This window comes from Varanus komodoensis, unplaced genomic scaffold, assembly GCF_004798865.1.
Source record: "Varanus komodoensis strain SLA01 unplaced genomic scaffold, ASM479886v1 scaffold72, whole genome shotgun sequence".
NCBI lineage: Eukaryota > Metazoa > Chordata > Lepidosauria > Squamata > Varanidae > Varanus > Varanus komodoensis.
In genome coordinates, this window is record NW_025336374.1 from 1758131 (window position 1) to 1770380 (window position 12250).

General features: G+C 47.0%; 1 protein-coding gene across 2 annotated transcripts in view; it reads left to right on the forward strand.

Annotated features, from left to right (window-relative positions):
- Positions 1 to 869: 869 nt before the first annotated feature.
- Positions 870 to 12250, forward strand: part of SNX30 (sorting nexin family member 30) — a 41985-nt gene continuing 30604 nt past the window's right edge. Inside the window, exon 1 of one of the 2 annotated variants that reach the window (XM_044452411.1) lies at positions 870 to 1136. In XM_044452411.1, the coding sequence (XP_044308346.1) occupies positions 966 to 1136 (171 nt within the window). In that variant the 5' untranslated portion in view covers positions 870 to 965. The remainder of the gene's footprint in view (positions 1137 to 12250) is intronic. The other variant, XM_044452410.1, reaches the window with a different exon arrangement.

Here is a 12250-nt window from a genome sequence, read left to right on the forward strand (position 1 = left end):
TCCATATGCTTCCAAGCTGGCATTAGGTGATAAAGTCTTACACTGGAACCAGAGTACCAAACAGAGCACTTTTCCCAGCCACAAGTTTTCTAGGCCACCATGCTGTGATCAGTGTCTGAGGCATCCACTGAATGCCACCTTGGGGGGGAAGACGCAGAGGGTAACAATAAAGGAGAAGGGCTTCTCCGTGGTGGCCCCTGGCTGTGGACCGATCTCCCCACTGCAGCCAGCCTGGCACCGACTCTGTCTCAGCCACCAGGTCAAGACCGCCATTTTCTCCCAGGCGTTTCACTGAACGTTGTTTCACAGATCTAAGGTTTGTAACAAAACTGTTTTCGCTGTTATATTGGTTTTGAATGTTGTATCTCGGGGAGGAATTATGCCATTGCGTTTCTACGGACGGCTGTCAAGCGCCGCCCTTACGGGACTGCATAGAAATGCATGAACAAAAAAACCATTTCCAAGAGCGCATCCTCAGCCCACGCGTCCCAGCCAAGAGGGGCAGCCGGCGGCGGCCGAGCGCGAGGAGGGGCGCCCCGAGCGAGCGGGGCCAACGCGGCTGCAGCGGGCGGCGCTGTCGCCGCCCGGGGCCGCCGCTCGCAGCCAGGGGGCGGAGCCTGGCGCGGAGCCTCTCCGGGGGAGCTCGCGCGCTCGCTGCCTCGCTCGCGGCCGCCAGCGCCGCGCTACGTTGTCTCCTGCGCGTCTTTCCCGGGCGAGCGAGGGGCGGGGACAGCCCGCAGGCTCTCCGAGGCAGGTGGCCGCGCCCCCGTGCCCTGAAAAGGAGGCGGCGGAGGCGGGCGCGCTCGTGGCCGCTTCTCCCGGAGCAGCCGCGGCGGTTGTTGCCAGACGGCGCTCGCCGTGCGCGTGCGGCCTTTGCCTGCCGGAGGCGATTTCGGCGGCGGCGCCTTCCTCTCCGCTCCCGCTGCCTCGGCCGGGGTTCCTCGCCCGCTGCTCCGCCTCCGACCATGTCTGCAGCCGGGGGCAACGGGGCGGGGACTCCCAAGGCGCTGCCTTCCTCCGGACCCAAGTCTCTGCGGGACATGCCGCACCCGCTGGCCGCCTCTAGCAGCGAGGAAGCGGGCGCCGAGCTGACGCCTAGCCCGGACCTCCAGCTTCCGCGCAGCATCGCCGAGAAGGTACTGGCGGCTGAAGCAGCCCTCGTTCCGGGGCCCTGCGAGCAGGAGCGGGGTTGGCTCGGAGAGAGGCGGGGGATGCGGCCGCGACGGGCGGCGAGAGCGGGCTGAGTGCTCCGCCAGAGCTTGGGCGTCTTCTGGGCTTAGCTCGCTCACGGACTGTGCCTGGACGTGGCCCGACCGAGCGTCCCCCTGGCTTCGTGGCCATGCGAAGCGAAAGGGGCGCAGGAGGAAGGCGAGCAGTTCCATACGACTTGCTCCTTGGGCAAGAGGGTGCGGAGGCGGGCGGCTCTGGGATTCATTGCGGGGGGGACTCCTTTCTACTGCTGATCCTAGATGCATCTCCTCTTCGTCGCACGTATATTCTGATTTCCTCGGGGCCGGGGATCTTTTTCGACTCCCTCCCTCTCTCCCTTCGTGTGTGTGTTTCACTGTTTTTGTTTAATTTGGTGCTGGCTTTTAAAGTGCCACTTTTCTAGGCGGGTCATAAAAAGAGTATGTTTACTCGCGCTGTGGGATACCCGCCAATCGGTCACCCCCCCTCCCCACGCCCCCGTGCATTGGGAACACTTGTGCCGAGTTCTGGCATCTGGCAGTCTTGCAGCAGGAGCCTGTATATGGACTGGACATTGTGAGTGTGGCGAACACTCTCCGGATCAATGCCAAGCTTTTGCCTTACACACCAGCTTGAGTGAACAGGTGTGTGTGTATGTGACTTCTGGTTTCATTTTATTTGTGAGTTCTTTCTATTCTACCCGTTAAGGGAAGCCATCACAAGGCAATAGGATTAATTAAGAAATCAGTATGGGGGTCATAAATCCTTCTTTGTTGGGAAAGGTTTGGGGACAATATATCAATTGCTCCTTCTTTTGTTTTTTCTTTTTCCCTTTGCTTTGCTTCCCAACCAAGCTGCAGCTCATTGAACTTCTGCCTGCACTAGGAGGCTTGAAGAGGCAAGAAATGAGCAGTGGCTTTAATAATAGTCTTTGCTAGCTGAAAGTAAATGGCCTTCATCTATCCTAGAAGCTGGATTTGGTGCTCAGTTATCTAGGCCAGCCTTTTCCAATCTGGTGCCCTCCAGATCTGCTGGAGTACAATAATTCTTGGAAACGATGGGACATGCAAAGAAACAGTGCAACATGTAAAATCCAGATTAATAAAACAGATCAGAAGACCTGATCATGTAACACAATTTCTGGCCTGCTGGCATGGTCTGTTTCTAATTCAGGGAGCTGGTTTTAACTTAGAAAGCTGTACGTGGTTCAGAACCACAAGATCTGACGGAGTGCCTCTTCAGGCATGAGCCAAACCAGACACCATGATCTGCATCTGAGGCCTTTGCCTGAGTGGCAAGGAGGGAGAAGGTCTTCTCGCTGATTCCTGTTCCCCCACCCCAGTTATGGAACTGTCTCCCCACTGAGGCTTGCCTGGCACCAAAACTGTCACCCTTATGGGCAAATGTAAGATTTCCCTTCATCCCAAACATCTGACTGTATATGATGGTGCATGTGTGCCAGTTACTTCTATCCAGTGCAGCATCTTTTTGGTACAGTTACAGCTCTTTAAGGGTGCGGTCGTGTGACATCTCGGTGCTGTTGGATCACCATAGGAGAGCGTGAGGTTCCAACTCTGACCTCGGAAGTGGATTCTGAGCAGGGAGTGACTTTCCAACACCCTCACACAATATTTTCCATGCCGTAGTAGTTCCAAAGATGCAAGTGCGACTTGGGGCTCCACATGTGGGGTTGCTTCGGGGGCAGAGGGGGAACAAGTGAGATTTCACTGGGGTACAGTGTACCACAGCGTTGCCTCAGCCCTTCCTCCTCACAAGCAGGGGCAAAAGAGACAAATTGCTGAAACCAGCCAGCTGTTCCTTTTGCAGGTTAAGGGAAGTGTGGAAGTGGTCTGCGCACCTCCATGCTTCTCACATCCTTGACTGGATGCTGGCGGTCCTCTGAGTTTGAGGGGGTTATGGACAGCCACATTGCATGGCGCCCTGAATTGACTTTTTGTAAGCTGTCCTGATGCTTGGGCCTTCTTACTAAACACTCCAGTTATTAACCTAGTTCTCATGCTAACATTGAGGTAGTTGACTTTGGGTATGCGAGCTAATGTAAGATACAGACTTTGGTTCCAGGCATTGTTAGCATCCTGTATTTGGCAAGAGGTGAGTTTTCCTGTATTAACTACTCTTTTTTGGCAAGTGTGTAGCTTCTGTTGTATAACAGCCTATTTGGTGTTCAAGTGAATAGTGGCATAACGGTAGTTTAGAGTGGGAGTACTCATAGAGAACTAGTCTTGCTCACTGCAAGAGTCCCTAGTTTTCTGCCCTAACTTGTCATACCTGTCATACCTCACTTTAGAAGGTGAAACAGTCTGGATTCCTTGATTTGAGTTCTGCATCTCACTCCTGTGTTTGCCATTGAATGGTAGAATGCATGAAGTTGTTCCTATAAATGCAACAGTTCCTAGAGGTATAGTCGTATGCATGTGCAGACAGGAAAAAGTCCTCTGGTCCATGCTGGTTGGAGGATACTGGGAATTGTGGGACATTTTCTTCTGTTTAAATATGCATAGAATTACATCCTAACCTGTTTCTTGAAGTCTTCTGAGGTTGCTTAAAATGGCATGTAATTTGCAATATAATAAACCATGAAAAAAGTGCAATATTACTAACAAACTGCCAATTTAAAATTAAGCTGGCTTAAATACAGTGCAATTCAAAATACAGTCTAGCCCAAAAAAGCTTAAGTAAGCCTAACAGGAAAGCAGCAAAGAGCTTTACAGGTGGTACTATTCAGAGAAATAATGTGCGGAGGTGATTCTTGGTTTGTTGCGTCTGGTTGCTGGTGGATGCAGCAAGTGAACCAAGCAACGGATAAGTTCTGGCTTGGGGCCTTTCTAGAAGCTGGAGGGGGCACTGAAAAACAGGTGCTAGAGCAGAGCAGTGTTTTCAGCCTTTCCACAGCTGGGGACTGGTGAAAACAGGAAAACCACCTTATGGACTGCTGAGGCAGAAAGAAAAAGCACCATACACACAATACAGTATTTTGTGTATTAGTTTCCAAACACAATACCAAAAAAATGAAAATTCTCCAAAACAACCAGAAACCGAGCAACAAAAAATACCAACAAAAGAACAAAATACGGGAATCAGCACAGTGTTGCTCCCAGCCAAGGCGTCTCTCCCCTCCCTGTCCCACCCCAGTGGCACCAGTGCCGCCCCCCCCCCCCCCCCGGTGAATGTGATGCCAACCGAGGAAGAGATGGGGGAGCAAAGCCAGCCCACGCACTGGTGAGTGGGAAGCATCCCCCCCCCCACAGACTAAGAGAAAATCACGTGCGGACTGGTGTTGGTCCATGGACTGGCGCCTGAAAACCACTGCTGTAGAGGACCCATCTAAACTCATGCGAACGCTCTACTGTGTGTTGAGGACGAAGGCAAAACTCTTCAATTCTGCCACGGGTGACAGCTGCATGTGGTAATCAAGCAACAGGAGGTTCACACAATCCACACATTCCACATGGTACAACATCATGTAATTAACTGCCCATGAGGCATCCATTGTGTTCTCCAGGTGTATTAACAAACGGTAGATGTCCTTTCCTTACACCTTGACTGTGTGCTGACAGGCATGCTGAATTTCTTAGTGCTGACTTGCCTCTTCTGCAGGAAGTCGGGGAATTTTACTTTCCCCGCTCTTGGGCAACTAACTTGCTTTCCAAAGGAACCTTACGTGTTTGTTACCATTGAAATCCCTGCACACTCCTAGTGATGTAACTTAAAACTTATTGCTTCAAGCAGTTTTTTTCCCTTCAGGCTTCATCTTGGGATCCACAATTTGCTCCTTTAAACACAATCTTGGTGATGTTGCTGTTGAAGTGTCCTTGTCAAAGGCTGATAGGACTTGTGACCCTCCAGATAGTTTGGCCTACAAGTTGCCCACCATGATCTAGAGTTTTTGGTATTAAATGGCTTGGAAATAATATGTCAGCCCTATACTTATAGTTTAATGTCAGATGTTCCTCTTTCTTCTCGATAGACCCGAGCCTTGATGAAACAGGACTTTGAATTAAGCCCTGGTCAAATTAATCTCTATTTCCTCCTGTCTGGAAGAATTACTGAAATCTTTGCTCTTTGAAATTAATCTGCAAGCTTAACAAGGGTACCTTTCTACTGAGGCCTTCATAAAAAAGTGTTTATTTTATTTATTAATTAAAACATTTCTATGCCACCCCTTGCCGAAGCCTCGGGGCGGCTCACAACGTACAATAAAATGCACAATAAATTAAAACAATAACAATTAAAATATATATATTAGAATAAAATAAGCCGCCCTGGCCAAATAAAATTTCCATGGTATTAACATTTAAAATGCAGCTTAAATAAAAAGGACCTTTTCCTGGGATATGCTATGCTAGTCGCAAAGTCGAGTCCAGCTTTGGATCTACATCTTTGTTCAAAATGCTTGAGGATGGTGTAGCTTCAGAAAGAAGCAGCGCTCAGTCCTTTTGATGCTGACATGTTTGTTCATTGTATATAATCCCACCTTTTTTTCCTGCAAAATACCCAAGATGGCTTACAAAAATCTTTCTCCTGTCCATTGTTATTTTCAAACCGCCTCGTGAGATAGATAAAGCTGAGAGTCAATGGCTGGCCCAAAGTCACCCAGTGAGCTTCATGACCAAATGAGGACTAGATCCTGGATCTTTAGAGTCCCAGTCCAGTAATTTAAGCACAGTACCACATTAGCTTTATATTCATGGCCTTTATCTGCTAAGAATCAGAACTAGGGTTGTTTCATTTCTGTGGTCATGGAAGGCTTTGGAACTTGGGATTCAGTAACTGGGCTGCTCAGAAAGGTTTGTATTCCAAGAGCCCTTGTATAATGGCAGAATGCAGCTCACTGTTTAGAATCTGAGTTCTCTCCACTTGAGTAGTATGTGGGTGTGTGATCCTTGAAGGCATCTCCTCTCTAACTAATAGCTATCCAGTTTGGACTAGTAGATACCTGGATCTAGGTGCCTTGCTGTTTTCCTTGTTTCCAGCAGCAGGTGTTGCTATGCACTGGTTTGAAGAGCATGTCACCATAATCAGTGTTTGTTGAGCAGTGATCATCAGTCGTCAGATTAGTTGCTGGGTCCCTTGAAATGCTACACAGGGTTCTCTTGAAAGGATAGGAAGGCAATGGGAGAGGAAAAGCTAGGAGGGTCTTGCCAAATATTCTCTTTCTCTCTTCCACCCTGCAGTCTTTGGTGACTTTGCCATGTGAGCCATGGTTAGAAAAGCTGCTTGGTGCTTCTGATTTTCTTTTGTCCTTTGCAGCAGGGACACAGAATTCTGAACTACTGAATTGGAAAGGGTCCTTCCAAACTTTTTTAAACCATCCATTGTGGAGTACAGCAGATGCAGCAAAGCTATAGCCCAGAAGAGGTGTCATTTGTCTGTCAGTTGCACTGATGAAGAATATGCAAAATTTACAACGTCTGGTTTCACTGTTTCCAGCCCCCTCCCCCAAAGTGTGTGGCTGTTGCTAGGAGAACTTCGTAACAGAGTGCCACCTGTTTTTCTTACAATATTGGTTTAAAGACAAACTACATTGCGGTCTGTGCTCTGATATTGATGGAGGGCCAAAATACAATGGCTCCTTCTCTACTGCAAAACAAAGAGGATAAAGGGGGCTGTTGGGAGTACTAAACGATGGGGTTAAGCAGCCATCGCCACCCTGGTTGCATCTGTCTTGGAATTGCCCTCCATCTAGTGATGTTTGTGCAGGGAAGTGACCATCAGACTAATGTTACGCATTAAAATGCATAATTTGTCCCAAGAGATCAGCTAACAACGATGCCACACAAAGCAAAATTATCCCATTTAAAAAGAAACCCATGAATGAGAGGTGGTGCCCCAAGTTACAAAGCAGTGGATTGTGTCTCAGGGAGATTGCAGCAGGGAAGCATCATTCTGGAGTGCCTCGGTGTGTGCAAGACAGAGATGGCAGGGACGACAGTGCTGCTGGCTGCTTAGCAAGCCCCTGCAGGTTGGCTGCAGTTGAAACAGTCCCATTTGAGAGAGCCAGCACAGCGCAATGCCTTCTCCCAACTGTGGAGGGAACAAAGCGCTCTCTGGGTCAAATGTGTTTTTCCCAGAAGCTCACAGGTTGTACCTAGGGAAGTCACACCCATGGCATTGCCTTCTCTGTCTGTAATAAGGGAAAACTTGACAGACTTGCCAAAGGGGGCTTGTTCTAAGCAGAACTGAGGGAGTGTCTGTAAAACTCTCTGGATGATTTAAGGCACAAATTATAAATAATAAATAGGATTAGCCCTTTCCGTAAGTCACTGCTACATTTATGCGAAGCATGCTGAAGCATGCTGAACCTTGTGTGTGTTGGGAGCAATGGTTCAAGTGAAATTTATTTGTTGGCTTGAATTTTATCTTGGCAACAAAATGGATCACACAAGGTTTCAGACACCCTCTAACTTGTGTTGACAAGAAACAGGGTTTACTTTCAGAAAACTGGCTGTAACAGCACTAGTCAAATGCACAAAAAATGATTGTGTTATACGAGGTTGAATAAGATTGCTGCCTAATGAAAATAAAATATTTCTTTATTTGTTCTAGGATTTCACTTCTGAAATAAAGTAAAAATCAGTCCAGTTGGCATTTTAATAAACAGTGGTCCAAACATTCCATCACATCTACCATGGGCCATATACAGTTGTCCTGATGTGAGGCTACCGTAGGTATAGAGTTGATGCTTAGCGTTTATTAACCTGAACTATTTCTCTAACCCTTTAATATATAGAGGTAGCTTTCTCCATATTGCTATTGGCTAAAGAGGATAAAATTGATTAACTGCAAATTGTGGCTGTTTCTATTCCAGTGAACGAGCTATAATTTTTAAAGCTGCTGGGGTTTCTTAAAAAAATTTCTATTTCTGGAAAAAAAGGCCCTGCTAGGTAAGTTACTTTGTGTAGCAAAGTGGTGGTCTCATTTGATTTTTAAAATGCAAACAGAATAGTGTGTACTGACTGGTGTAGTATGTACCACAGTCATTGCACAGGGTTATGAAAGCCATCCTTCTTGTCTCCTTCAATTCTGAAATGAACTGGATGGCCACTCTGGATGCCCAAATGGGGAAGAGGGAAATGGACACAAGTAAGCTTGGTTTGTCACAAATTAGCAGCTTATTTCTGAAGCTATGGCAGGGATATAATGTGCAGTCCATGGTATTTTAAAATGTTATTTAACTTATTTGTTGTAAGCCGCCCCGAGGCTTCGGCGAATAGGGTGGCATAAAAATGTTTTAATAAATAAATAAATTCCACATTGGATGATGCATTAATGCATTAGTCTTTCGTGCCGTAGTTGCATGTTGTAGAACTACTCCCTGGCCATATATGGTAACATGCAGCTACAGAGATGGATCTTTCCCCTGCTGGTATTAGCAGACCTGATGAAAGATTGAGCATATCAGTAGGGAAGGCAGTTACGTCATCCCAACTACCCACGTGGCACAAATTGGCAAATGAGTCTTGCATCATGGGAAGCAACCCCGGGAGAGTTAGTTGGAGACTGTAAAGGTAATGCATAATCTGTCCTATTAACCATGAATGTCAAGCAGCTTAATGATACCCGTTCTGATTTTATCTTGCAGCGGGATTAGAAAGAATGAGAACCGTGCAATTTGTGCTTTCTCTGTGAGATCCTTTTCATATTAGGATTCAGAAGTGAAACCTGCTCTTTTGGGACCACCCATATGTGGTCATTCTTTAAAATCCAACCCCACTTGTCATGTGCTTCTCCATTTTAACAGATGGCTAATACTTTCCCAGTAATGCCTTTGCTATTCCTTCCCCTTTTTGGACGGGAAGATTCTTTCTGAGACCTCTGTCTGGCTTGGTCCTGCTCAGCCTGGTGGACACCAGTTCTCAGGAGTTTCTTCTGTGCAGGAGTCCATCCGTGCTCTGGATTCTTTGCCACTAGTGCGTGTGTCCTTCTCTCTGGTGAGATGCGCTGCTCTTCTCCAGTCATGGAAGCTTTTAGCTGGAGGGATTGTTGCTCTCTCTAAAGCTGGAGGAGGATTCTCTTTGCCACCAAGACCTGTAATCTTTGGGGATGGCTGGAAGGTGTGGTGTGGAAAGGAGGGTGGCTGCATGCCCTGAGCATAAGGAATTGGGTTAGAGAAGGCCCTTTAAATTTCAATTATGTGGAAGTCATTCAGCTGTGAGCCTCCCTTGCATGCTGCCTTCACTTGACTGCTCCACTTCCTTTGACTTCCCTTCATGCATGCCAGCCACTGGCATGTTTCCAAAGCGATGTTCTATGAATCTGGATGGCAGTCCTGTTACTCCTTTCCATAAGCAGCCGCACCTATTCAGTGCTGCAGTTTTGGAATTACTATTTGGTGAATGTGTCCATGTTCAAAGAATGCCTCGAAGGGCAGTTGTGCAATGCACAGGAACTGCTGCCATAGAAGTAAAAATCCAGATATGCCAATAGCCTTGTTTAAAGTAATTGAAACAGCTGAACTTTTTGTAAAAACAAACAAACCCTGAAGCTCTTGTTGCTTAGCATTAAGTGTCCAGCCTTCAAAGTATTTTATTAGAGGTTTTTGAAACTGGTTTTTAAAGTGTAAGATGAGTGTAGAAGGCAGACAAGTGCAGTCTACTATTGCAACGGGTGGGTGTGGAGACCTAACCTGTCCAAGGCCAAACCACTCTGTCAGGAGGTAGCTTGAACGGAGGAGCAGTCTGTGCCCTGCTGCTTGCTTGCTGGAAAGAATGCTTCTCAGGTTGTTGTTGAAATAGCTCAGGGAAAATTAGCTCAGATGAGGAGGAAGGAGTGGAAACTGGGAGCAGGTTAGAGGTGAGATTTATTTATTTAAAACTTTTTCTATGCCATCCCATACTTAAAAGTCTGCAGTTTGCAGCAAGGGCAGGAGTCACAGCTTAGGGAATGCAGTTAAAAGCATCTGCTAGAATCTGGACACATGCAGCCACGTTTCCCAGACTTTCTGACAGTGACCTGGTTTGCATGTCATGCTATGCCACCATGGGTTGATTAACCTATGGGGCTGTGGAATGTGTGCTGGCTGCCTATTTCAGTATGGAAGCTTGTAGTGGGCGCATGCCGTGGCTTGTCATATGAACCTGGAACAGTGTGGGTGAGGTAAAGTTTACCCCATTGTTCTAGGGGTATCCAAGGGTGGCAAATCCCTCACATAATCTACACTGCCTGAGTTCCTATGACACAGCAAGCCGCGGTGTGCGCCCGCTGTAGCTTGGATATCCAGAACTGCCATGACCAGTGTATATCAGAAAGTCTCATGGGTTGATTAACCCACAGTGGGTTAATGTTACCAGACCTGCTGAGCACAGGGCTTTTCCTGGATTAAACTTGGGAGTTGCACTTTATTATTATGAAAAAGTCAGACAGTGAAATAATTATATCTCTTTCCAGAATAATTAGCAGGTACACTCCTTGGAACTGTGGGATAGTTCAGTTAGAACTGCCTTCTGCTAAGTTACTGAAAGCCATTTCTGGGTTGCCTTCAGGGGTGGAATCCTCTCGAGGCTGTGTACAAAATAAAAGCCATACAGGACAGGACAACAAAAATGTTATAAGTGTATGTTTGGCAGCGAGTAACGGAGAGGCCTCACAGGGCTCCTCTTGGGACACCAACAGCTTCTTGCTCCTCGTTTCTGACACCCATCACAAGGCTGTTTTCCTTGGGCAGCAGGGAAATGGGCAGGGTAGATGCCATGCAACATACATAACGTACAATACTGAAGGAAAGTAACGCACACAGAAATAGCAATTCCTTCCAAGGTATTTCAAGTGCTCAGCTTGATGCGGACAAGTGTATCTTTGTGTACTGTAAGCATCTGCTTAGCCAAACAGGGTGGGGTGTGCATGGCAGCCTGAGCTTTATATGAATGATCGGGGCACCTGATCTCTTGGCAGGGGCCTGCATACATAAGGATTGCTCCATTGGCAGATGTTACAGATATCTTCCCCAACCTGACACCATCTGGATGTGTTGGGAAGCAACTCCTGCCATTCCCAGCCAATGTGGGTAATCACATGGGGTGATAAGAAATTGCAGTCTGAAAAACTCAGTTGGGAACTGAGGCTGGGAAAAGCTACTGTAGATTCTCACTTAATTGGGATTTTTTTTAAACTGTGCCTATTGAGTATGTTGATATAGCATTGCTGGTGAGGATAATTTCTTTAAATGCATTCTTTTAAAGCATGAAATGATATTGACCTTTGGCTTATCTGATAACTTCACTTTTGTTGTTGTTGTTGTTAGTTGTGAAGTCGTGTCCGACCCATCTCGACCCCATGGACAACATTCCTCCGGGCCTTTCTGTCCTCCACCATCCCCCGGAGTCCACTCAAGCTCTCACCAACTGCTTCATTGACTCCATCTAGCCACCTCATTCTCTGCTGTCCCCTTCTTCTTTTGCCATTTATTGTTCTCAGCATTAGGCTCTTCTCCAGGGAGTCCTTCCTTCTCATTAGGAGGCCAAAGTATTTGAGTTTCATCTTTAGTATCTGGCCTTCTAAAGAGCAGTCAGGGTTGATCTCCTCTAGGACTGACCGGTTTGATCTCCTTATAGTCCAAGGGACTCACCGGAGTCTCCTCCAGCACCACAATTCAAAGGCTTCAGTTCTTTGGCGCTTAGCCTTCCTTATGGTCCAACTTTCACAGCCATACATTGCAACTGGGAAAACCATCACCTTGACTATACGCACTTTTGTTGGCAGGGTGATGTCTCTGCTTTTTAGTATGCTGTCTAGATTTGCCATAGCTTTCCTCCTCAGGAGCAAGCGTCTTTTAATTTCTTGTATGCAGTCCCCATCTGCAGTGATCTTGGAGCCCAGGAAAATAAAATCTGTCACTACCTCCATTTCTTCCCCATCTATTTGCCAGGAAGTGAGAGCTCCAGATGCCATGATCTTAGTTTTCTTAATGTTGAGTTTCAAGCCAACTTTTGCGCTCTCCTCCTTCACCTGCATCAAGAGGCTCTTTAGTTCCTCTTCACTTTCTGCCATGAGAGTGATATCATCTGCATATCAGAGGCTGTTGATATTTCTCCCAGCAATCTTA